Below are 26,926 nucleotides of genomic sequence, written 5' to 3' on the forward strand. Positions count from 1 at the left end.
CCCAACATAAAACATTTATTCTCCACAACTGCTTCACCATTTGATTGAAATCAAGGGTCAGATATGGCCTAAGGAACAGAAGTGCCTCGCTTTCAGAATAACACACAGTCCCCTAGAGGAAGTAACACATTAAGTATCCAGGCTTCATGTGCCTGAGCTTGGAGGAGTGTCTCTGCTGGGACATGGAGCTGAATGAGATGAGAAAGTCACTTTGGTGGGTTTAGAGGAGGAAAGGGAGGCTCTCCAACCAGTAGAAGAGGCCTGGATCCCCAGAGCGGGAGCCCAGGCCAGGTAAGAGGATCAGAAAGGGGTGGTCATGCCAGGGCATCAGCAATCTCACCCTTCACCCAGCCTCTCTGTCTTGGTTCATCCTCAGTGAAGCCTGGAGGAGCCCCTGACCCCAAGTGTCACCCCTCGGAAACCTCCCTATGACTGTTTGCTTCGGTGTCCTCTCCCCTGGGGTGGTTAGTAGCCTTTTCCCCTCCAAACCACCAGCCCCAGGGAGATGGCAGGAATGCCTGACCCCCCTCTTCCCCCATCCGCCCCCAGTCTCTCCCCTGCCCTCCCCCAGACAGGGCCAGCCTGCTGGACCCAAAATAGCAACAGCAAATAAAGAAATGTCTAGTTTGGGGCTCCTCTCCCTCTCTGCTGGTGCTCATTTTTTCCAACTTTGGTTTAACTTAAGAAACACCAATGTTTTCTTGGTCTCTGCTTGCTGCCAACATTTTTGTAGAGCTTGCTCAGGAGCTACTGGCGGGGCTCATAAACTCAGTGGGGAAGACTTCGAGAAACAATCTTATATCTTTTTTTTTTTTTTTTCTTGCTTGGGATCAGAAAAATTTTTCAGTTTGCATTTCCCTGAGGCTGCAGGGCCAAGAGGTCAGAGCCTGATGCTCATTCCGTTCACAGGCATCTACCAGGCCCGTTCCTGCAGCCTCACCTCCACTGCAGCCTGACAGTCTGGTTAACCCTGTTCAGATGTGGCCGCTCCTGGAGTTCCTTTCCCATCTGCCCAACCAGGCAAGGAGCTGGCTTGGGAGAGAAGAAAGCAGGATGCTAGGAGGTTGGGATCTCATGAGGAAAATGTCCCAGGTGGGAGGGCCAGCCCACTGCCTCACACCCCTGCCCTCTTTCTAGGCAAAGCCAGCTCTCCTCTGAAGCACCAATGACCTGCATGTAGACTTCTGATCATCCCTGGCTTTGTGATGGCCTCCAGTCACGATGCTGGTGGAGCCTCCTCTCCCCAGGGGGCAAAGAGCTCCCCAGAAGGAAAAGGGGAGAAGAGAAGAAAAAAAATTGTATTCATTGATCACCTAGTTCCAGGAAGACCCTTGACTTGTGCTACCTAATTCCATGCTCAATGCTGTAATCAGGGCAGTCTGATCTTTATTCTATAGGTAGGAAAACAGCATTCAGAGAGATTGGGCAATCTGCCCAAGGACACACAGTATTTCAGCCAACCTACAACCTGTCCACACACACTGTGCCTTTGAAAGCTGTCTCCTCTGCCCACCTCAGAGGGCAGTGAGAATCACTGGCCAGTGTATGAATGGATCGGCCAATAGCCACTCAGAGGTTGGAGGCTAAGGTTAGTCCACAGTGACTTCCTGGAAGAGGTGAGATGGAAGGAGGCTCTGGTGTGGATGGGAAGAGACAGGGGAGGGAAGGTTGAAGGCCAAGCAGTTCATGAGGCCAGCAGAGCCATCTGGAGTCAGCCCCATGCAGTGAGCGGCAGGCTCACTCCCCAGGCCTCCTCCTCGATCAGAGCAGCCTCAGTGACGGCTCTCCACACGCAGACCCTCGCCTGGGCCGCAGCAGCCACAGCTCAGAGAGGGGTGTCCCTGAACTGTGTCCCGACCAGCCGGCCACAGCCCCCTGACCAAGGTTCATGTATCCCCACATGAACCCGGAGAAGAAAGCAGGCATCTTCAGGCACCTGCTCACTTCCCTGTCACCCACCCCCAAGGCTGAAAGAAGACGGTGGGGGAGCAAGGATGGGTGGGAGGAGAAAGGGCAGGGGAGGTGGGGACCAAAGGACGGAAGGGACAGGGTTACCTGGTCCCAGGCCTCCGATGAGCAGAGCTACGGGCACAGCCAGCGCCCACACACCAGCCTTAACACGGGGAGGAACTCTAACCAGATTGTGACTCTGCCTGGAGCCAAACCCTCTGGAGGGTGGAAGCAGGTCTGTGCCAGGACTCCTAAAGGTTGGCCGTGGGGGCTGAGGGCTGAGGCCGCCCCCACCAGGGAGCTGGCTGGAGAGGAGCACAGCCTTCGGGGTCAGCCCCCCATTCATTCCAAGCACCCCCTGATTCTCACCTACTCGCTTTCCAAACCAAGTGCATGGGGTCTAGGGACTTTGTGGGAGGAGGGGAGAAGGGAAGTCTTTCTGTGGAAGCCCTCGGTCCCTTCAGAGAGCAGAGCCTTGAAATTCTGAGCCTGACAGAAAACAGGGAACCGGAGGGAAGTGGACCACCCTAGGGGTAAGAGAGTATGACCACAACTTAAGGGAAAACAACCCACTTTCAGAAATATCGTCTGCAGTTTTCCACAGTTCTTGCCACAGTAGCTGGTGCCCCGGCGGGAGAAGAGGACCTCATGGGCAGGCACCCGCTGGTACGCCACCCGCTTGTCCCCCTGCAGCATCCAGATGACGATGTCAGGCAGGCTGTTCTGGGGCTGGAGAGAGGGTGGCAGTCAGGGTAGGGACGACGGTACCTCCCAGCCCGCACCCTCAGCCCACCACAAGTGAGCCAGCCTCCGCAGGCCTCTCCTCCAAGCTCCTACCCTTGGGTGTCCCCTGACTCCCCAGAGCTGGCTGGGCACCTGTATCTTCAGCAGCTATGAGCCCTCAAGGAGAGGATGCCAGGCTGCCCCCAGCTCACAGGAGTAGCCCACCAGGAATTCACTGATGTGCATTCACATTTTCTGGGAAGAGACCCTCCTGCCTGGAGCCCCAAGTTCTTAGACCCCTCCACTGGGGAGTAGAGAAATGCTGACTTGACCCTAGAGATGACATTACACCTAAGAGCCACCCCCTTCCCGACTCCTGAGAGCAGCCATGAATCTACAGAAGGCGAGCCTCTTCCCAGAGGACACCGGGCCCTTCTCCCTCTAACAGCAGGGGCTCGGGGGTCTGGCCCTTTTCTGGGGCCACTGACACAGGGCTCTGAAAACGGAGGGCCCTGGAGTGCTTCCACACCTCTAGGGAGCACTGCTCCCAGATGCCACACTCAGGAGAGGTGGTCCGTCGGCTAAATCCATCTGCTCCCAAGGCCTGTGCTCTGTGGGAGGGGCTGCTGGCCGGCACCCTCCCTTAGCGTCTCCCTGCGTGTCACTTCACCCCTGCAGCCGGGAGGCAGCACAGGCGAGGAAACTCAGGCTCAAAGAGGTGAGGAGCCAGGCTTTTCTGATTCTAAATATGTGTCCCTAACCACAGCACCAAGTGTGGTCCCGCAGCTCCACCTGGAAACTTGCCGGAAGTGCAGATGCTCAGGCCCCACCCCAGATGCGAGATCAGGTGGGGCTTGGACCCTGTGCTGACACGCCCTTCGGGGGATTCTGAAGCACACTCAAATTTGAGAAAGGCTCCCTCCCATCTCCTCCACAATCCTTAGTGCTCCTGTCACCTTAACCACTCCCAGCCACAACACAGTCTGCGCTGAGGGTTCCGGAGTCTGGGCCAAGATGTGGAAGGCAGTCTGTGACCCGCCCCAGGGGATGGTCCACAGCCACTTCCAGGGTCATCCTGGGCTTGAGCAGCACAGTGGCACCCAAGTAACCAGTCATATGTTAGAGGCCCCACTTGGGGAAGAGACAACACGGACCCTTCAGGCCACTTCCCCTCCAGACCACCCCTTCCACCTCCTGGGCCCTCTTCTCCCCACTCAGGCTCTGGCCTTCTCTGCACACCCCTTCTGCAGAGATCATGCCTCACGACCTCCCTCCCTGGGGGTCCCACATGGCCCTGGCCAGGGCGGTCAGCACCTGTGTCCACCCATGACATATGGGCAGACCTTTCTCCTCATTCTAGACACATCTGTGGCCTGCCTGCTTCCCTGGAGACCTGGTGGGGGCATCTGACCCCGGAGGGCAGAGGGTTCAGGGTGTAGACGCAACATTACTACAGGTGCAGCCTCCTCAAGCCTGGGGCTCAGGAGCATCCGGGCAGGCAGGAAACACAGGGTCCTGTGAGGCAGGCTCGAGGCAGACAGGTAGGTGGGGAGGTGGGGCTGGGTCCCTGGGGAAGGGGGCCCTGGCACTGGACCAGGCGCCCCGGATTCTGGTCCCAGCTCTGTCTCTGACATACTTTGGCACCATTTGCGCTAAGCCTCTTCAGTCATGTCTGACTTTTTGTGACCCTCTGGCCTGAAGCCTACCAGGCTCCTCTGTCCATGAGATTTTCCTGGCAAGAATACTTGAGCGGGTTGCCACGCCCTCCTCCAGGGGATCTTCCTGACCCAGGGACCAAACCCACGTCTCCTGCTACTCCTGCACTACAGGCGGATTCTTTACCACTGAGGCACCTGGGAAGCCATCGGCAGCATTTATGAAGCACATTTATTGAGCATATTTGGGGGCATTTTTGAACTTCCCTGGTGACTCAGATGGTAAAGCATCTGCCTACAACGTGGGAGACCCAGGTTCGATCCCTGGGTCGGGAAGATCCTCTGGAGAAGGAAATGGCAACCCACTCTAGTACTCTTGCCTGGAAAATCCCATGGATGGAGGAGCATAGTGGGCTACAGTCCATGGGGTCGCAAAGAGTCAGATATGACGGAGTGACTTCACTTTCTTTCTTCGGGGGCATTTATCAAGCACCTACTACATGCCAGATTCTGGGCTGGGCCCCACCACACCCAGTATCCCCTCTGAAGGCAAACATGGAGGCTCAGAGAGATTAAGTCACCTCCCCAAGGTTACCCAGCAACAGAGCCAGTTTGGACCAGACATCCCCCTGCCCCTCCCAGCTCTGACATCCCAGGCGGGAAGGAAGGCACCTCGCAGGGTCAGCTACCTCGTCAGCCAGGGCACGGAGCCGCAGGAGCCAGTCCTCAGCCTGCTCCAGGGCGGCAGGGAGCTCACTGTGGCCGAGCTTCAGGGCCTGGGCCGCCTCGGTGATCTGGCTCAGGTGGCGGGTGCGCAGCTGGTACAGGTACTGGTCCAGGTGGGTGGCAGAGGGCATCTCCTGGACATCACCCAGGGGTTGGCTATGACGGACAGAGACGGATTTGCCTGATGAGCCAGAGCCCAGCACTCACCCGGGCCCGGACATACACACAGGCGTGTACACGTGTGCACAGGCACTCACAACAGGCCTCAAACCCTCAGCCTCCTGCTGGCTGCTCCACCTGCCCTGGGTGCCTCCTCCAGCCACCTCCTCCAGGAAGCCTGCCCCAACCACCCTGGCCAGAGTGCCTCCTGCTCTGAAGTACCTCTCTGTTCTGAGGCTGCCTGTCTGGAACCTACCCTCTCAGCCTCCAGTTCTGTGACCTCTTTCACCTGTGCATCCCCTCTGCCCAACTGACTGCAAGCCCCCAGAGGCCCGGTAGGTCCCTCCTGCCCCCGCTGCACCCTCCTAGAGCAGAGGCCTGAGCACTAAGTTGCCTTTGGCTGAAACGAATCCATTCTGTTGTATGCACACTTTCTTCAAGAAGGAAATTTATGGACCCCTGACAAGCCACTGCAGACGCTGTGGGGAGGCCAGCAGCCAGCAGCACAGATGGGTCGACCCAGGGCGGCCCCACAGCACCCCTCCCAGAACCCTCTGCCTTGGGAAGCCTTTGGAGAGGAGGTGGGGGTACACGCAGTCCCAGAAACACGGCCCCAAGCCTCCAGTAGGGGGGTTGGGTTTAAACTCAACCCTATTTGGAGGCGTAGAACTCTGACCACCCTCATCCAAAGGCTGGGCTCCCTGCCTGGGCGCCCCTTTATATGGCTCCTCCGGCCCACACCAAGGCCCAGGGTCAGTCAGTACGCACACAGGGGTCACAGAGGGCGGAAGGGGCGGGTGGCGGTGGCGGCCTCTGTGCTCTTCTCACGGGGCAGGACTCCTCCAGATTACTTCGGCTCCAGGGCACGGGCCGCCCCACCCCCTCTAAGCCCTTGACTCGCAAACAGGACATCAGTCAAGCCCGCTTGCTCACCAGATCTGCTCCCACCACTCGCAGCCACCCCCCACCTCACGTTCCCTCCCCGCGGTGTCTCGACTCCCGGCTCCCGGCTGATTTATTTTTCTGCCAATTTCCCCGAGCTATGCAGAACCAATTACCGCCGAGCGCAGCGGCACCGCCGCCGCCAGATACACCACTCTGGCAGGCCCTCGGCGCACTACATTTTTCCTGTTATTTTTTTTAATTGAATTTTTAGGGTGGGGGGAGCAGTACGCAAACTCCATCTCAGGAAACTTAAGCCCTGGGGCCTGTCTCAGGTCACGTACTGCACACCCTGTGGTAATATAATATTTACTGCCCCGAGGGTGCCTCGGATGGGGCTGCCCCAGGCCAGGAGAGGGGCGGCCTTCATCCCCAGCTCACCGGAGCATGGCGGAGGGGCATGTTCGGAGGGTGAAGGGGGGCCCGACCGGACTCCTGGGCTGGGCCTGCTGGGAAGGAGGCCTGAGTGGGCCTGAGGGCGGGGGCAGGCGGGTCTGGAGTGGGATATGGAGAGGCGAGCCAACCAGGGTGATTTATGCTCCCAGCCTGGGTCCGGAACTGAGAGGGACTGCCATGCAGACCACCAAAGGGAGATTTTCACGGAGGCCACCAGCCCAAACAAGGCTCCCCAAGAAACAGTCGAGACCCGTAACTGCCACAAGCAAGGTGCCCCGGCCCTTTCCCACCCCGTAAAGCCCAAGGCAGGCCCAGAAAAGGGAGACCTGGAAGTGGAGGCCAATGACAGGGCCCCAACCCCAAGCAGGGGCAGTCGCTCTACCAACCCTGGATGACTTGGAAACGACAGGCCAGCCCAGGGCAGGGTCCAGCACAGGCTAGGAGCAGAGCTGGGCTGTCCACGAGGTGGCTGTCTGCCCCCATGGAGACTGGATGCCTTTATCAGGGATGCTGCCTGGGAGGGGAGAGTGTCCAGCCTGAAAGATACCCTGGGCACTGGGTCATTCGTTTCAATCCTCACGAGGAACAGCTCTGTTGGTCCTGACCAGAGACTGGACCCAGGGATGAGACCCAGCTCTACCTTCAGGAAGGCCCTGGAACAGACAAGGCCCTGGAACAGACAAGCTCCCCGCCCCCCCCCCCCGCACCTCCCCGAGCTTTCTCAGAGTCTGGAGTACTTCCTGGAGGAAGAGGACTCAAGCTGCACTGGCAGGTCAGCAGAAGCAGGTCAGGCCGAGCAGAGCAGGAAGGGCCTTCTGGCTGAAGAAGCAGAATGTGCAGAAGACAAGACTCAGAGGCGGGGGGAGCACATGCAAGGGAGTGAGCCAGCACGGAGGCTCCAGGGGGCTGGAGGGTGAGACTGCTGAGGTCCAGGAGCAGGCAGTGGAGACAGAGAAGTCCACGTGTCAGACGAGGCTGGCTTTTCCTGAAGGCAACGGGAGCCGCTGCAGTGCTGGAGTGGAGGTGGCAGGGCACAGGCTTAGGAAGATCACAGAAAATGATAGGATGTGCCGGTGGACACCCAGGTGTGGCTGGCAGATGGGTCCATGGGTCAGGAGATGAGAGGAGAAGGCTGGGCCAAAGGAGCAGAGTGGGCGAGACTGGCACAGCGGGGAGAGGGGCTCCCAGGAGATGCAGCAGGAAGGGATCTGTGCAAACGAAGGGCTCTTGATGGTGGAGCGGTGGGCGGGGGCTGGCCGGAGGAATCCGTGAGCAGCTGGTGGTCATCTATGGCAAGCTGGCTCATGTAATCTGCACCCAGCTGCCCTGCTGTTGGCTGCAATGATGCACAACACAGAGCCTGGTGGGGGAGGGGAGCTCTCTTTCTGCAGCCCCAGGGCTATTGGTGGCCCAGATGGAGCCGAGGGAACGGATCTTCCACAGAGAGCCGTGCGTGCCCTCCTGAGGGGGTGGGACCCTCCTCACAAGCCCCTGACTTGAGACCAGGGCTCTCCAGGAGGCCCCCGGCCACCTTCTATCCCCAGGAGAGTGATTCAAGGAGACCAGGCTTTGGCAGAGGCATTTTGAAACAAGTACATCAAGAGGGGAGCACTGGGAGAGCGGTGCAGTGGCCCAGGGGCCCGGGACCCACTCGTCTCAGATGTGTCAGGCCCCTCGGACCTGCCAAGGTCCACATCGCACATGAGTCATGAGCAGACCATGCTGAACCCAGAGCCCCGGCCCGCCCTCCGCACCCGAGCTGTCAGGTCGGGCAGTGGGGCACAGCCGGGTACTCTGCGGCTGCCCCTGCTGAGGGTACCCCCTCTAGCTTCACAGTGACCTCCGACCTCCAGACCACAGACAACTGCTACTCAGCACTGCCAGCCCCGAGCGCCTCTCCCTCTACCAAACCTGCTCTTTTCCCACTGTCCCCCTCCAGAAATGGCCCTGCTCTCCACCCTCCTGCTCTGGCCAGAGCCAAGGGACCATTCTGGACCTTCCCTGGGCCGCCACACTCAATCCACCATCAAAGCCTGTCCAGTACAGAGCAGCACAGCGAGGGGGTCAGCCACTTACTAGGGTGTGAATCTGGGCGATTAACCTCTCGGAGCCTGTTTTCTCATCTGTAAAATGTGGATCCCTCTACTTCCCACCTCATAAGATTCTTATGATCAGTTAATACAGGTGAACTTCTCAGAACCGCACCTGGCACAGAAAGTGGTCCCCACGAGGCTATGACTCACCACAGTGCCTCCTGAACAGTCCACGTTGCCCTCTACTTCTCTCACTCATGTCCCTGAGTCCCCTGCCTTGGGTGATGCCCTCATCAGTCACCCCTCACCACCACCCGCAGCCCACCACTCTCACTGCAGCCAGAGTGAGTGTCTGAACCCCAGGAATCCCTGGGCCCCCGCTGCCCCCAGCTCTGGGCTTGCCTTAGCAACCCCCTGAGGCCTGTCCCAACGGGACTGCAGCTCCCCTCACAACCCCCAGGAGGCAGCAGGTATCCCAGGCTCCTGCGCCCATGCCCAGAAGTCCGTTCCCCAAAGGCTGACTCCTCCCCTCCAGAGTTCTCCTAGGGCACCACCGCCTCCAGGAAGTGTCTATAGATTTTCACAAGATGCACCTGCTCCGAGCTCCGGGGGCACATGCCTCGAGCCCCCAACACTTTCCTTCATTTGCTCACTTCTGCCTCATCACCCCCGAGAGGGCTGAAGCTGCACCCTTGTAACACGCTTTAGGCTCCTCGCTTGGAACCTGCCAGGTCTCAGGAAAGTTTGGAGGAGTGAATGACCCATCTGGGCAGCAGGCCACAGGGCCATTTCTGATAAAGGTGTGCTTCCTACCTGGGGTACAAAGGACCAGAAGGGGCAGGCAGCCACACAGCACTTCTCATACATTCCACAGGGGCTGGGGTGAGACGATTTAGAGGAGGGTGTAGACTATATCTGCATACATTCACACTTAATCCCATGGTAAGAAAAAAGACTGCTGTCTGTTATTAAGTCCATTTAATACCTGGGAAAACTGAGGCCCAGAGAAGTGAAGTTGCCCAAAGCCACAAAGGTGGGTAACAGGATGAGAATCTAAGTCTCCTTAATGTTTCTTCTGCTTGATAATAATCACAGCTATCATTTATTAAATACGTCCTAAGGGCCAGGCATTTTGCTTATGTGACATTATAAAGTGGTTACAATATTCTTAATGTCAGGTTGAAACGAGGAAACCAAGGCTCAGAGCAGGTGGGTGGTGAGCCCCAAATCACCCAGCTGTGGAGGAGAGGTTCAGATGCTTCCCCTTCTACCAGGGCCCTGAACCCCCATTCTCCTTCACCCCTGGGGCTCCCTTTTCCTGAAGCTGACAATCAGCCATGTCAATAGAAGGCTAAACAGAAACACCAGTCCCTGACACAGCCTTGGGGGGAGGAGGGGCGCCGTCACCCCCACCAGCCAGCTCCTCCTGGAGATTCCATCAGGGAAATAAGAGGTCGGGGATCAGAGACACAACGCTCCCCATTCAGGTGAGCCGGGCCGCCCTGGGCCCGCAGCTGCCGCTGCTGCAGGGAGATTTATGACCTGCTCTAAATGTCACCTTTTCAACTCCCCGCGCTGGCTCCACCACCTTTGGACTCAGCACGGGCTGGACTGCTAGCCAAGCGTGGCCGGGGAGACGTGCCGTCGCTCACCGCCACACACGAACACTCCCGGGAAAGGGCCCGGCCAGCCAGAAGGGGAGGGCGCCATGGGTGCCGGGCACCCCCTACCTGCAGCCTGCGATGAGCTCATCCATCAGCTGAGCCACCAGGGAGTCCACGTCCTCGTCGGAGCACTGAGCCTTCAGGGCCAAGTGGACTTGCTCCAGGCCGGCTTCCTGTGGAATGGGCGGGCAGGGTCAGGAAGGTCACCGTGGGGCGGACCCTCAATCCCCAGGTCCTGTCACCACAGCCCAGCCCCTGAGCCAAAAAGGCAAGAACAGTGAGAGCCAAGAAGGCAGAGTACGGACCCCACAAGCCAGCGGCTGTCGTGGCTCAAGAACTTTGCAGGGTTCCCCGCAACAAACATCCAATTCCCAGACTGGGGACTCCCACCACGCTTGTGTATCTCGCTCTCCACGGCCCCGTCAAGCCAGGTCTCACAGGTAAGCGACCTCGGAGCCAGCTCCAGGTCCCACCTGCACCCTCTCTCCTTTTCAAACCTTACCACCCAAGCAGGCTTGGATCCCATGCTCCTTCCTTCGGGAGCGCTCAGACAGCCTGCCCCGGCAGGCCTTCCCTCCCCAAATTCCTACTCGTGCCCCCATCGCAACTGGTCTCCTCCAGGGGGCGCTCCAGCCCCAGGTCTCAGGCCTGAACTGGGAGACAGATCTCCCAACAGGTCACGCTCAGGCCAAGGACTTGCCCCTCCATCCCCACCCCCTTGCCCACCTCTTCTGCCTTCCTGAGCCTGCGTTCCACCCTGGGCCCACCACACTGCGGACAGACAGGCCCTGGAAGGACAGCCAGCCCCTGTCTGCCAGGCATGGCCTGGGAGAGAACAGATGGCCAAGAAGATGCTGGACTTGCACAAAATCGACTCCGAGTTCTCCCAAACCTGGGCGTGGACTGGTCCCTCCCTCCCAGAGAACTGCGCGTCTCAGGGAAAGTGTGGGTCGTCGTGGTCCCCATCTGGGGCTGACAACCCCTCCCAGCCATTCTAAAATCCCCGTTCCCCCTTCCCTTCTCACCATGCTCACCTCCTTCACCTGTCCAAACCTCTCAACGCCCTGCCCTCTACCCTGCTGCCCTTGTGGGCCCCCAAAGCATGCACACCTGCCTCCCCCCGTTCTCACGGGCCACACACCTCGTGGGTGAGCCTCCACCCCGTGCACACACAGAAATGGCCAGAGGCCACCACCAGGATCTTCCACCCTTGGCCTCTCCCCTCTGCCCACTTTGACTCTCCTCTGCTCTCTGGCCAAACACCAGGCCTGCAAATCCCAGCATCCACCAGTAACCCCCAGCCACATCCAGGACAGGACACATCCCTGACCTCACAGCCCTGCTCTTCTCCTGAGCTCCCAGCCACTGGAGGCCCTCCTCACAGCCTCTGCTCCCCAGTCCAACAGACCACCAAGTCCTTGCAGCTCAACTCCTTCTGTTTTCTCCCTGAGGTCAGCTCCCTCCCAGAGCCACTCCCCTGGACTCCAGCAAGGGCATCCTAACCGGCCCCCAACTCCCCTCACTGGATGCGGCCCCTCGCCGCCCTGAGTTGCTTTCCTGATGCTAACTGGCCTCCTCTCTCCTCTGAGCCCCCCTCCCTAGGGACTCCTGGAGCAACGTCTGAACTGAAATTCCAGCCTCTGTAGGAGAGGGGTGGATGAACCTGCCTACTCCTTTACTAAGCTGACCCCTGGAGTCAGGGGCAGCATCCTGTTCACATCCACCCTCTAGTTAGATGTTTCCAGCACAACCCTTGCTGTGCTAAGAGTCAAAGGCATTCGATGAGTGAATGAATGGGTGGATGGATGGCTGCAGGCTCTGTCCTCTGCTCCCAGCTCGGTCTCTCTCAGCTGTTTCTCTGTGCCGTCTCCTACCTCAGACTAGGGATGATCCCCCCCAGAGCTGTGCTCCCTCCCTCTCCTCTCTTCCCAGTGTGCAGGGCAGGACTGCAAGCCTGGCCTGGTCAGGACACAGGGACCACAGGCATCGTGAGGTCTGCAGGCTTAGCCCCTGTGGAGGCAGGACTGAAGACACCCATGGGGCAGGAGAGGTGCATGCATGGGGTCTGTGGGTGGGGGCAGCTTCCACTCACCAGCTGGTCGGCAATCCTGAGAAGCTGGTTCTGAGCCTCAACTCTGTGGCAGATGTCCTCCCAGTAAGACGACAGCACCACCACGGGCTTCACGTTGCCCCAGGGTAAGTAGTAGTAGTGGCATCCTGGAAGGACGCAAGGGCCTGGCGCTGAGCCGGGCAGAGGCGTGGGGGGCCGAGGCAGGCGGCGGATGCAAACACCTGCCCCCCAGCTAAGACACCTGTGGCACGACCTGTATTCCCCAGTGCCCGGACAAGGTGCCAAGAGTTCCCTTCACACGCTGAACAGACAGCTACTGCTCTCAGTTGGACTCCTTAGCACATCAAAACCAAGGCACTGTCAGAAGGACCCTGGGAATCCCACGCTCTCCAAAATCTCTACGCCAAGCCCCACACCCACCATGGAATGAGTGGTCACCAAAGGTCAAGATCAAGGCCAACCACTGCTGATGTCAGGAGCCTAGTCTATGGATCCCAGCAGGAGGGATGCACCTGGAGATGAGCACGGGGAGGCAGCATAGCAGGGAGCAGACTAGGGGTCCCCCGAACCCGTGTGCCTTTGGGCGAGCCTCCAGAAGCTTTCCGCAGGGGATGGGATTTAGGGCTCAGCCCCTACTCTGAGGCCTGGGTCCCCCACCAGGCACGCAGCCTCCAGCCTCACCATCAAAGACCGCCCGGCTGTACTGGGTGGTGGAGGCCAGCGGCAGGCAGGTGGTGTCGAACTTGTTGCCATAGTTCCCAATGCTGACCTCGAACTGGACGGCGTCATCGACATCCTGCAGCATGGTGGCCGAGTAGAAGGCGGCAAAGAGCGAGTACTTGCGCCTCCGGAGGTACTTCTGGGGGCAGAGAGGGCAGCCTCGGGGTCACGGGGGAAGGGACAGGGACACCAGTGCGGGGCGGGGAGGGGGTCACGTGGCTGGGAGGCCCTGGCTGAGCCTGGCACCCAATAAACTCTGGCTGGACGGGCGGGTGGCGAGTGCTCCGGCTCTGCACCAGAGCCCAGATTTGGTCAGTAACTGAGCAAACTCATTCCAGGCCTGTGTGTTTGGCCGTGTTCCTCTACTAAGGTCCGCGCCTCCGAGGTCATGGAGCTCCTTAATCCAAACCAGCAGCGGAGGCACCACAACCCCGGGGAGCCTGGCCTCCTGCCTCTGCCTTTCCAGAAGGGGCCGGAGGCCATAACGCACCATGTGCCCACCCAGAACACCCACTCCGCACCACTCAGGCTCTCCACCACGCCGGCCAGCCCTGCAGCATCACAGGCTGCCGCACGCATGGGATGAATGAGCCCCATTGTCCCCGCTGGGCATCAGGCACCAGGCTGAGGACATGGCCAGCACCCAACCACACATCCCGGCTTGAACCAAGATGACTTTACAATCCCCTCTGTGGAAGGCAGAGGGGAGAGGGGTTACATGACTGGTTTATTAGGTCAAGCACACAGTGACAATGGCTAACACTTATCGAGCACCTACTGCGTGCTGGTAAGAATAAACTTCATTCTCACAACAATCTTTTAAGATGGCTATAATTATTACTCCCACTTGGTAAGTGGACAAGCCAGAAGTCAAACCAGCACCACTGACTACAGAGTGAGAGGGTATAATCCCTCATGAGGACTCCACATAGCTGCCTCCTAGAAATAAGGCCCAGTTCCACCACTTGCTGCTTTGTTACATTTGAGCCTCAGTGTTCTCATCTGTAAAATGGGGATACTCAGAGCAGCCACCTGGCAGGTGCTGGGAGGACTCAGTGACATCAGCAGTATCATCAGCATAGTGTCTGACAAACAGTCAGAGATTCATAAGTGTTAGCTATTTTAAAATAGCCTCTCATCCTGCATCAAGCTCTAGACTTTAAAATACTTCTATTTATCTTCTTTGGGCTCAGACGATAAAGAATCTGTCTGGAATGCAGGAGACTCGGGTTCGATCCCTGGGTCGGGAAGATCCCCTGGAGGAGGGCATGGCTACCCACTCCAGTACTCTTGGCTGGAGAATCCCATAGACAGAGGATCCTGGCAAGCTACAGTCCATGGGGTTGAAAAGAGTCGGACACGACTGAGCAACTAACACTTTCATTTCAGGAACACTTTCCACTTTTTATCTTCTTTGAGCTTCTGAACATTCCTCAGGAAGGCAGACCAGGTGCTGGGTTACTCTGAGGCCCAGAGGTGAGAAGGCATGTGAGTATGGGTGGAGCTGAGCCCTCCTCCACCAGCCCCACTTGGCCACCGCCCTTCTGGCCCCTCCCAGGGCCACGCCCCTCACCTCTACCCGAAGGATGTCATCGGCAGAGAGAGCCTCCACTTTCTGTTCACTGCGCTCCACCAGCTTGGTCTCCAGGGAGAGCAGGAGCCGGCCTCGGTAGGCCACGCCTTCTCCCTGAGAGGGGAGGAAGGGTCACCAGGAGCAGGGGCAGTGGAGGGGAGAAGGGGCAGGAAAGGAACCTCATCTGGTCCAGAGGTCACCCATCTCCCAGGAAACCAGCAGGGCCCTGAGCCACACCCCGTCACTCTGCAGATGAGGAAACGGTGGCCCAGAGGGTTCAAGGGCCATGCCACCCTGATGGTCAGCACCAGGGTCCAACCTCGCCAGGGGAGAATGAAACTTGAGACAGACAGAAGCTGGGCCCCTTGGGGGCCAGGAAAATTAGCAGGGGTGGGGGTGGGGGGTTGGGAGGAGATGTCAGGCTTGCCCTGAAGGACAGGCAAAGAGAAGAGAGTGGGAGGGAAGAAGGGGCCAGGAGGGGTCTGGGAGGAAGAAGGGGTCTCTGAGTGGGTAGCTGCCTGGCCCTGGGCCCGCTCAAGCACCGCCAGGCCCTTGGAGTCCAGGCTGACCTCAGATACTGCCCAGGCAGGCCCCAGGATCTGGGTTCCTGTCTGGCTCACCTTGCCCGTGTTGAGCTCTGCATAGGGATCCGGGAAGCCAGTGAACTCCCTGGGGCTGCCATAGAGGTTGATGTAGCAGGGCCCGAAGGTGGGGAGGAAGCCTAGGTGGTCGTCCACTGGGAGACACAGACACAGGTGCAGATCAGAGGGGCTGGCCCAGCCGAGATGTCTAGCGCTCAGCCCTGCTATTTCAGGCCAAGCCCATCCCCGGTCTCAGCACCCCGCACGTGCACAGGATGCGGCCCCCACAAACGTATAAAGGACAGTGAACCCCATGAGAGCTACTGCTGTCTCCTCTGCGGGACTTTAATCCTCACCGTGTCGAGACATGGAGATTTGTATTGTTATTATTAGTCTCGTTGTATAGATGAGGAAGCTGAGGCCAAGAGATGAAAAGGAGCACACAACTGCAAAGAGGCATGACCCCAGCGGTCTCACCTTCAAGCTCATGCACTCAGCCGGCATGCAAAGCTGGGCTCGGGCTCACTGCCCTGCCCCTCCCAGCCCACGCTCATCCCCTCCTCACCCTGCCCTTCCATCTGTGTCTCAGGCCATCCAGCCTATGGGGAGGCACAAAGAAGGCCCAAGAGCCTGGTCACCAGAGACATCATCTCCTGGACGCCAGGGAGAGGGCCCAACTCGATGTTACCCCACACACAGGGCAGCCCCAGGCACATGTCTCCTCCACCCCTGTATCCTTATGAAGTTGAGACAGACCATTTAATAGCCTTGACTCATCCTGGCATCTCTTCCTCTTCCCCACTTTGTGCAAAGAAGGATCTTTCAGTGAAGCAAGTTGGAGGAGAGTTTGAGAATTACACTAATGATGAGACAAAATCTTTCCTCCACATCATTTCCATCCTTTTTTTTTTTTTTTTTTTTGACAGCCCTCTTTTGTTAATGTCATGACTTTCTAGCTGACAGCCAAGTTTCCTAGGACGGGATTTCAATGGCCAAACTCTGAGAATCCTGAAAAGCCAGGGTGCCCCATCATCGGAAGGAGGAAGAGGCCGTTTCCAGAATGGCAAAGGTGGGAGGTGGGCCCAGAAGCAGGTACTATCTGAGATGACTCTGAGTGCTCAGACCCTGGGGGGGGTGGGTTCCAGGGACCCTGGGCTTGAGCCCGTCCCTGAGCAGCAAGATTTTCCCAACTAGACGCAGGAGCATGCCTGTTCCAGAGCCCTGCACCCAGCACCCCTCCTCCTCCAGTCCCCAGCACACACTCTGGCTTTGGGGATGCGGGTGAATGACCTGATGGAGCTGTTGTAAGCATGACTAATTATTTATACTAATCATCTTGACTGTAATTTACCTTGCACATTTCAACTTCAAGAGTTTTCAGCTCACCCTGGCCTCCTCCCAGTCCCTGAGAGGACTCACACTTCCCCTTCCTCATCATGGACCCCCTGCCTGCTCCACCCCCCACCCTGCTAGAGAGAATGAACTCATTTGAGTTCCAGGGCCCCGGCACATTGGGCAAGGGGGTTAGAGAGTGGGAGGGAATTGCCTTTGAAGCGTTCCCAGCAATTTACATATTCCACCGTGGTTGAGAGGTAACAGCCAAAGTTAAGCTTGGGGATTGTGGTGGGGAGTCTCCAGCCCACCACAGGCAAATGGAACACTTCCCCACAACCAGCGCCCTTGCCCCTCCAGTAAAAACCTCAAGGCCCAACTCCCTCGTCATCCCAGAGGTGAGAGCACGTACGTTCTGTGGCTGGAGGAGGCTTGACCACACCTGCAGGCTCCTCTGAAGCGTAAAGAAATGGAAGAGGGGTTAGGATGGGCATGGCTGGGTGGAGGACCGATTAGGTGAATGAGGCACTGTGGATGGACAGCTGGCAGACAGAAGGAAAACAGCTCCTGGACGGGAAACAGATGTGGGCCGAGACCCCAAGGCCAGCCCAGCTGTGAATTTATCACACACTGAGTCATCAGTGCACCCCCCTCAGCGAGACACAGTCCCAGTGCCCCGGCGTGCACGCCACCATCTGCCTGCAAGGCTGTATGTTGTTTGTCGATTGAAAACTTGACTCAATACATTAAAGGAGTAACACAGAAAAAAAAAAAAACATATATATATATATATGCTTTGGCATATTATAGCCAGATAAGAGGGGGAAACAAAGTTCAGATGCAAAGAAAGGGTGAGGGAACTGTGAAAGGGCCAGAGCTAGGCACACACAGCTCTCCACCCCACAGGCAGGTTGACTGCATGGAGTGGAGGCATTTCAAGGCACAAGATCTCCACCTAGTGGTCACTTGTAGAATTACCACTAAGGGCACCATGTTGCATTTTCACAACAGCAGGCACTGGGCACAGTTCTGAAACAGGAGGCTTCCAGCGCCTGCTGTTTCGAATGAAGCACAGTGCCAGACACTGTCCATTAGCTGAATGTTCTACTCTTGGTTGTACCCTAAACACGGGTAAGGAGGGTCTAGAAATAAGAGAAGCAAGGAAGGAGATGCTCTGGTAGACTTCCAACTTCACTTCAAGACAAGCACAAGACACCCCCAAAGGAGTATGCAATCCTCAGTCTCCTTCCACTGTCCTCTCTGGTTCTGCCTCTTGCCACACTCTGACCTTCCCTGTCTCCTCCTCCAACCATCCAAGTGTGGCCCAGTCTGGGGTCCTGATTGACCTGGGGTTGTGTTTAGTGAAATGCCTAATTATTTTCATTCACTGATCACCTTTACCTATTGGTCTCCTTCAAGAAATAATACCTATCGCTATTTCCCTATAGCTCCATTATCAGAATTAAGAGCCAAGAGCTGAGCAGAACATTGTGGCAGGAAGGAAGAATGAGCAGAGACACAGGAAGAAAGGGCATGGAGCAGAGAGAACATGGGCACAAGGTCAGAGCCGACCAAGTGAGCACAGAGGCGGCATGGAGGACGGGGGCGGCCTGCGGCCCTGGGACCCGGCCCCTCAGCTCTCCACAGCCGGCCTCAGCTAGGAATGCCGGCTGGCAGGAGTCAGAGTGCATAAACCATAATTCATGGCCATTTTCATATCCACAGGAATAGGTTTTCATCAGGAGGGGAGCAAGGCCTCTGGTCACAGGAGACTTTCAGCAACCACAGAGGACCGACCCGGGCACAGCTGCACCCCCAGGAGAGCACGACCAGGGCCCGCCGGAAGGAAACAGATTCCACTTTAAGCTCCTTCAAATGATTACAAACAGGCCTGGCCAGTTATCTAGGGCTAATGAGGCCAAGGTCATAGTTCCGACCCCCGTGTGCTCCTCACAGAAGCAAACACAGCTTTCCACCCACAGACCAACTCTGCGTTCTGGCTGCAAACTAGTGCCCAGCCCAGACACGGCTGGCCCCTAGTCCCGGTCATCTGAACAACACGTGCCTCTGGTGGCTGGGAGGACCAAGCTAGGGGCTTCCAAGCAGCCTGGTTCCCAACCACACCTTTTCACTAATTGCCTCATTCATTCATTGGTTTGCTCCACAAACCTAACAGGCACAGAATGAGGCATGGTGAGACAGGGCCCTGCCGATAACTAAGGCCAGCGACTCCTAATTCGGGGGCAGGGTCACAGGTCTCCAGGTGTGAGGATCATGCTTGTGTCTGCAGACAGCTCATAAAGTCAAGGGCAGAGTCATCAGTGAAGCCACCCAAGACAAAGCCTCTATTTAGTCCTCACCACTCTTCTGCCAAAACACAAGTGTTCTGGTGTGTTTTCCCTAAGCCCAAGGAATAGGGGCTGGGGAAGCCCCAGAACACAGATGAACGCTTCCAGTTTTGTGGCCTGAGCAGCCCAGCACAGCTCCCTCACCTGTGGAAGTACAGGGCAGGCCCTCCCAGCTCAGGACCCCCTTCCTCTGGAGCATCTGAGGCCATTACCTGCGGCCAGCCCAGCCGCTCCCTCTGCCTCTCAGCACATCTCCCACGCCCATGGCTTGGCTGCCTGACTCCAGCCAGCGCCAGGCAGGAGAAGAAACCAAGAACTGCTGGGAAATCCTCATCATCTATGCTCCAAAGACAAAAAGAAACGAACTCTGGATTTCGTAGCCATGGAAAAAACTGCCTGAGTGCTATTTATGTAGCATGATTTTCATATGTACAAAGTTATAAAAGAATTTGTACCATGGAACTTACGTTTCATGGGGCTCATGTGCCTGCTACCTTTCAAAAGGACTGAGACTTCTCAGGAAAGCACTCCTCATTAAAAAAAAAAAAAAAAACAAATAAATTTTTTACTAAATGCTTTGGAGCATAGGGTCCAAGGAATACTTAAGTGTGCCAGGCAAACCTGCAGTCAAAAGTGCTTAAGAGGCTAGCGTTAGGTCCTGTCCTAGCTGGAAATAACAACAAAACACAAAAACAAAAATTCCTGGTTGGATTAAATAATCTGGTGAACTGTGAGGCTGGAGAATATAGAGAAAGAATCCATTTTTAAAAGCAAGGGCCACACATCACCCAGATATTCTGGAACACCCTAGGGTGGAGAAAAACAAAAAGAGCTCAAAGTTGGAGTGACATTCGGAGGTGGCCTCAGGACAAGTGGGAGAAGCTTGGCAGGGAGGCAGGCAATGGCTAACCTTCCAGGCCTAGAGAGAGCTTGAGAAGAACGGCTCCAGTTTGAGCAATAAGTCTAACTGTTTTATTGCTACAGAGATCAAGCTATTTAACTGTACTTAAAACTGCTTAGCTGGTGACAAGAAGATTCTCATTTATGTCCAAAACAAACTGTGGGAGCCTGTGGTCCATGAACCACAATGGGTTGCCCATGGCTTGAGCGCCATCTAGTGACCAAATAAACATCTTTCTCATGTTCGCATTCAAATACTCATGACGACCCTGGAAAAGGGCAAGGTCAACACCACCCCCAGACATGAAGACTGATGGGGGCACAGGCATCTAAACTCTCCCTCGGGTGGCTGACAGCTGGCAGAGCTGTAGCCTCGTGAAACAGTGGCTGCTGGAAACCAGTCAGAAAGGCACCTTGTGCCTCTGCCAACATTTGCCCTTGGACTCAGAGACAGGGACAGCACGAGCCGGCAAACTGGAGAAGAGATTCCCTCCATGCAGGAGTTCTGATCCATGGGGAGCCTAGGATAGTGTCTCTCCCACCCACCTGCATGACACGCTGCCCTCACTTCCCATCTTTCTAGCTCTGCATCCAACTATCGGACAGCAACTACAGGCGGACCGCATCCTGGGACCAGCAGTTCCCACAGTCAGGACAGGCAGGGGCTGGGGCAGGACAAGCCCTTTAGCAGGGGCTTCTGGGAAGGAGTTTTGGTATACTCCAACAATGACAAGTATCAGTGATGAAATGAGCATGGCAGCTAGATGTTAACACATCGGGAGGGAAACTGGAAGTTCATTGCAGATTTTTTACTTGTATATATATATATTTAAATGTTTCAGAGAATCTAGAGGAGACTGGTCAACTTCAGAAGTGTTAGGTGGAATCTGCCAGAAACTGGGCATGCTAACCTGACCTCCAGATAAAGATCTGAGAAGATGGATGGACAGAGACCCACACACCCTGTCTGTGGAAAGACACCACGCTGGCCAGATCTTGCAAGAGTGTGTGAGAGTGAATAAAAGGGGAGGGGAAAAACAGAGGGCCAACCAGGATAGGGAAATAGGGAGGAAACAGCGTCTGTAAAATTCAGGAGGGTGTTCACCTTGAACTCTCAAGAAATGATTTGGAATCCTCAGTAGAGTGCAGGAAGACGTAACTTTTGTGGAACAAAACAAAACGAGGGAGAGAACAAAGAGGAAAAGGAAAATATAAAAGGAAAGATGGAGGGAAAGGAAGGCATGACAAGAAACTAAAAATGAAATAGCCAGTCTTAAACCACATGGGAAGCAGTAAAAAGCAGAATTGGTACAGGGGGGAAAAATCAGAATAGGGATGCAGAAAGCCAATAATCATGATACTAAAGAGCAACATTACTTTAGGGTTTATTGTGTTCCAGAATGTGACATTTATAGTCTCACTGGATTTTTGTAAGGACCTTACAAGGTTGGGACTGGTGGGAGGAGACTGGAACAACTCTCTTGGAGCTCCCTGGCTCCAGAACAGCTCTTATCCCACCCCTCTCCATGTCTTCAGCTGCTCAGACAACAATATTAGAGTAGATGAAATCAATCCTCAACTCAGATTTAAGAATTCACTGTGTCTCAGAAAAAATTCAAGAGTCTTGCTCCTAGACCGATCAAAATAATTTTTTAAACTACAAGTAAAAAGAGACATTCCTACAAGCCAGAAAAAAAGAAAAACTATCTATAAAGGAATCAAATCAAACTGCTCTCAGAAAACACATCAAAAGAAGCTCAAAATAGATTAAATATCTAAATGTAAAAAATAAAAGTAAAAAATAGAGATAAATACAACCTTGGGATTTCCTGAAGGCCAAAAGCATGACATATGTGGCAGAAACCATACTTCCATTACTTAAATAAGAAATACTGAAAATAAACACAAGTTAACTAGAAAGTTGGGCTTCCCTGGTGGCTCAGACAGTAAAGAATCCACCTACAATCAGGAGACCTGGGTTCGATCCCTGGGTTGGGAAGATCCCCTGGAGGAGGGCATGGCAACCCACTCCAGTGTTCTTGCCAGGAGAATCCTCATGGACAGAGGACCCTGGTGGGCTACTGTCCATGGGGTCACAAAGAATCAGACATGACTGAGCAACTCAGCACACAATTAGAAAGTTAAAAAGGAAACAACAAAATATGTCTAAAGAGAGTTAAAGAGAAGATTTAAAAGATGAGAGAATAAAAAATTAGAAAATATTAGAACTAAAGTGTGCCTGTGCACATTCATTCAGATGTGTCCAGCTCTTTGCGACCCCATGAGCTATAGCCCGCCAGGCTCCCCTGTCCATGGAATTTTCCCAGCAAGAATACTGGGGTGGGTTGCCATTTCCTACTCCAGAGGATCTTCCTGACCCAGGCATCAAACCCAAGTCTCTTGTGTCTTCTGCATTGGCAGATGGATTCTTTACTATTGCACAGCTGGGAAGCCCATTAGAACTCATATCTAAGTCCAAAAACTTTTCTTTGAAAAGTTCAATACAGGAGGGAGAAAGAAAAACTTCTAACAAGACTAATCAAGAAAAAAGAAAATTCAAACACATATCATTAGAAATAAGAAAGTAGAGAGAATTGTTTAAATCATAAAAGATTGCTCTGCACAACACTATAAAAAAATTGGAAGACCTCAATGTAATAAATATTTTTCTAGGAAAATGTAGATTATCAAAATTAACTGTAGTAAAAGTAACAAACTAAAAATACCAATGATCACAGGAGAAACTGAAAAGGTTTTAGAGCTAGTGCAACAGCCACTCAGAAAGGGCACCCAGCCCACACGGTTTTATGGGTGAATTCTTTCAAACCCTCAAAAGACTATATTCTTATGTTATATAAACTGTTCCAGATGTTAGAAAAGACTTTAAATCTTTCCAATTAATTTTACAGAGCCAGCACAGCCCAGATACCAAAACCTAAGAAATAATAAGCAGACATACCAATTAAAGATAATAGAAAATCAAGAAATAGGACCAAGAACACATTTAGGAATTTAGTAGGGGATAAAAGTGGCATTTCAAAATGTAGGGAAAAGATTATTCAACATACAGTGTTGGTATCACCAAAGAAGAACAATTTTTTAAAAAGTAATGTTAAACCCTTGCCTAATTCACTAAGGAAAAAATTAATATATTTGACTATGTAAAATTTTTAAATTGAATAGTTAAAACTATTAAAAGATAAAATTGACAAAAATTATTCACAACATAGATGACAGGAGAAAGTTAACCTCCATCTACATACAGAACTCTTAAAAAACAATGAGAAAAAGACAAACATACCATCAAAAATATGGACAAAGCATGAATAGGCAATTTACAGCAGAATAAATTTTAAAGTATATAAATATATATAATTTGTAAAAAATATATAATTTGCAAATGTAAGATGAATATTAAATATTTTAAATTTTACATTGGTCAACTTTACCAGATACCAATGAAATAAAATTAAGGCAACAATGAAATGCACCCAACAAATTGACAAAGTTCTTTAAAAACATCATTATCTTGCTTTGTGTTGATAAGGATGCAGCAAAATAAGCTTGAGAGATTAGAGTATAAATGAGTCCAGTCGTTTTGTAGGGCAATTTTTATATACACTAAAAGCTTTAAAATGTTCAAATCTTTTGACACAGCAATTCCACTTCAAGGCATTATGCAAAAGAAAAATCAGGAATTACATAAAGATTCAGCTACAAAAATACTCAATATCAAGTTAGCTCCTTATAAAATGGAAAAATTAGAAAACACCTAAATATTCAACATTTAGTTAATGTGGTCTATGGCGCGTTCACCATATTGTAGAATACTTAATAGCATGAATAAACGTCTATGTTATATTGCCAAGTGACAAAAAGCAATTGTCAAAACAATTAAAAATTGTTCAAAACACTGTTTATCATATACACACATACACAGAAACAGGCCCCAGAATATTAATATTTACCTCTTGTCTGGGAGGAGAGGCTGATGGATAATTTTGCGAGTAAATTTGTATATTGTTCTTTCAGATTATCTCTTTTAAATTGTACAAATGATCACGCACTACTTTCTAACAGACCAATGAAAGCCATTTCAAAATAGGAACTGCTAGCCAACAGTCAGCCAACAGAGAACCCGGTGGATGGTGTGGCCACAGCCCCAAGATCATCTGCAGGAATGGATCCCCTCTAGACCATCTGATGGTGTACCCACCTTCCACAATGAGGCCAGTCCTAAACACAAGCCCATCTCTTTCACTGGCCAAAGCCCTTCTTCCTGGGACATGGGCAACGAAGACCCTATAGACTTCCCTTTTCTGCAAACTCTTAAAGCTAGAGGTATAAGACAGTTGCAGTGGGACAGGGGAGAGCATGGGGACCAGAGGGCAGCACAGAGGGGCACTCACCTTCTATCTCGCCTCCAGAGGCAGAGATCTTCGACATACTCAGGTAGGTGGTGGCCACAATATCGTTGTGGGTGAGGCGGTCCCTAGAGCGAGGGGCAGAAAGGGCCTGAACAAGGGTGGGATTCGCAGGCCACAACCCACCCAGGGAGGAAATGGCCGGAGTTATGCATCGTTTGTTAGGGGTCCCAGTCTTCACACCAGGGATGTTATGGAGGCCTAGTAATGTTTGGCGAAAAGAGACTGGAAAGAAAGTGTTACTCAAGACTCCTCTGGGGGAAACCCAGTCCATCAGCATCCCAGCAGCCAAGCTGGAAGTCTATGGGCACAGCTGCAGGTTGAAAAGGAGGAGGCCTGAGGCAGGAGCAGTACAGGGGAGCAGGAGGCCGCCCAGAGAGCCAGACCCCCAGGCCCAAGGAGAGCAAGGCTCTGAGAGCTAAGACATAGCAGACGAAGGAGAAAAATCAGGTGACCAGAAAGAAACTCTCTCCAAGGAAGCCCACAGGCTTAATTAGCTTAGGGTAGCTAATACATAGCTCTTTTTTTTTTTATCTGATTTTGTATGTGACAAAGCACTTCTAGCTTCCTTGATCACCAAGGATCCTTACAATGGCCTTGGGGAATAGGTACTTTTATTAAATCTCTACTGCACAGATGGAAGGAAACAGACTCGGAGACGCAAAGTCCTCGCCCAAGGTCAGCCCAGGAGGGAGGGGAGGAGCCAGGACAGAAACTGGTATCCTGACTCCTGGCCCAGCACTCTCACCAAGGTCCACACAGCTTCTGGCTCCAAAATGGGACGGGTCCTGCCTCCCCAAAGAAGGCCTCTCCCCTCCTACCCATCATAGGGGACCGTGGGGGAAGCTCCAGGACTGAGCGTTTCTGTGCAGACCCTTCCTCTGCCCCACACCTGCCCCCTTGACAACCATATGTAGTAACAGCTGGGCACCTTTTGCTGGGCACCTCCTGAGAGCCAAGCACAGTGCTGAAACTGTCACGTCATTTAATCCTGAGGCAGGATTCTGAGGCAGGCCCTGCAGTCAGCCCCAGTCTAGAGAAGAAGCCGAGGCAGACAGGATGACAAAGGTGGGACTTGAGCAAGATATACCTCATGGGGAAACCAGAGCCGTGCCTGCAGAAGCCTGCTGCTTCCCTGTCAGGTTAGACCGAGAGTTCTCAACCCAGAGATTTTTGACCCTGGGACATTTGGCACCTGGAAACATTTTTGGTATAGAGGGGAGCCATAGAGAGAGGCCGTGATTGTAGCCAAACACCCTACAACGCACAGGACAGTCTCTCACTGCAAAGACGTTTCCAGTCCAAAAGCACCACAGTGCCAAGACTGGAGGTGCAGGCTCTATCTCCTTCCAGAAGGTTCCCCGTGTGCATCTTCCCTTCTCTTGGAGCCCAGTAGCCCTCTCTTCCTGCTGTGCATCCCTTGACCACAGGCCACTTCAGGAGATGACATCCACGTGCTTCACGGTGAAAGACCCACCTGAGCATGGTGATGTCATTTTTCTTTTAAATCTGACAGCCATGAGACACCAGATCTTTGCTGCTCCCTTCCTTCCTCTCTGTATTTCCCAGGGAGGTGGTTAAGCGTTAAAGTTTTGTATCAGGGCGGGGGCTACATTAGGAGGAGTGAACTGTCAGCACAGATCTGTATCACTTTTCATGGTGAGTGACAAGAAACGGGGAAGTAAAGAGTCCCTTAAACATTTTACAATGAGATTATCAACACCAGATAATTGACAGTTGACGACACTTCTAAACTGCGTTCACGACCAAACCCTAGAGAAGACCAGTAGCTCTTGGAGCAAAATAGGATTTCTGACCTCTGGGCTCACCTGAATCTGAATGGGAAGAGAGAGGTTTTGAGTCAGGTTTTTTTGAGGAGGAGGGGGTAGTTTTGGGGGGTTTTGGTTTTTAATGAAAAGAATTCTTTAAGAACTGAATGAAAGATTAAGTTACAGAGAAAAGGCCATGTGGACCATATCGTATTTCTAGGATTCAGGTAATAGTACAAATTTATCTGAGTTTTTTGGGAAGAAAGCCCTTTTCTGGATAGGAACTTGCAGCAGCAGAATGATTTCTGGCCAAGAGTTGGGTTTTGGGGCTTGGGGTTGCTTTTGGAAAATACAGCAAGTCTGAAAATAGACTCACAATAAAAATGCCACTTCAACCTAAACCAGAGAGGCCACCACCAGATTCCGTAATGTGTTTGGATTGTACAGTATGTCGGTGCCTCACACGGCTCACACGGACTCGGGCGGGACCCATCCACAACACAGGGGTCATGGCGCCCGCGTGCATTCACTCACACTGCCGCACAGACCTGCACCCAGGGCACACTCGTGCACGCACACAGCGAGGCGAAGGGACAGCTCTGTGGACGCAGAGCTCATCGCCCCAAACCGCCTCCCACAGAGCAGATCGGCGGTCAGGGCCCCGGAGGCCTCTCCCTGCTGGCCCTCCTCACACTCCCTTCCTCTCCTCTAATTCTCACAAGCTGTTCTCTCTCAGGCTGGGGACCTGGCGCACACTTTAATGGCTCTGTGGCCTGGGGGTTTTCCCCAGTCTCTCATTATCCTCCTGGCTGGGGGTGACATGGGCCAAAGACCAAAGGACAACACGCTGGGAACCACACAGCCAAGACTCTCTGGGGGCAGAGAAAGGACAGCTCTCTCTTTGGGGGAAGCCTGGTGTAGGGAAGGCCCTGGAGATGGCACATGGGGACCCCTGCAGCC

At 53.8% G+C, this 26,926-nt stretch overlaps 1 protein-coding gene across 21 annotated transcripts in view; it reads right to left on the bottom strand.

The window, feature by feature from the left end:
• The window catches only part of DYSF (dysferlin), a 223,156-nt gene that overhangs the window by 112,763 nt on the left and 83,467 nt on the right, over positions 1-26,926 (bottom strand). For 12 of the 21 annotated variants that reach the window (XM_061431947.1, XM_061431959.1, XM_061431957.1 and 9 more), the window contains 9 exons: positions 24,183-24,265; positions 16,938-16,979; positions 15,233-15,348; positions 14,613-14,726; positions 13,001-13,178; positions 12,341-12,465; positions 10,315-10,421; positions 5,018-5,210; positions 2,524-2,679 (listed from right to left, as the gene is read on the bottom strand). In XM_061431947.1, coding sequence (XP_061287931.1) covers positions 2,524-2,679; positions 5,018-5,210; positions 10,315-10,421; positions 12,341-12,465; positions 13,001-13,178; positions 14,613-14,726; positions 15,233-15,348; positions 16,938-16,979; positions 24,183-24,265 — 1,114 coding nt within the window. The remainder of the gene's footprint in view (positions 1-2,523; positions 2,680-5,017; positions 5,211-10,314; positions 10,422-12,340; positions 12,466-13,000; positions 13,179-14,612; positions 14,727-15,232; positions 15,349-16,937; positions 16,980-24,182; positions 24,266-26,926) is intronic. The other 9 variants (XM_061431954.1, XM_061431964.1, XM_061431961.1 and 6 more) reach the window with 1 other exon arrangement.

The sequence above is a fragment of the Bos javanicus genome, chromosome 11 (genome assembly GCF_032452875.1).
Source record: "Bos javanicus breed banteng chromosome 11, ARS-OSU_banteng_1.0, whole genome shotgun sequence".
Taxonomy (NCBI): domain Eukaryota; kingdom Metazoa; phylum Chordata; class Mammalia; order Artiodactyla; family Bovidae; genus Bos; species Bos javanicus.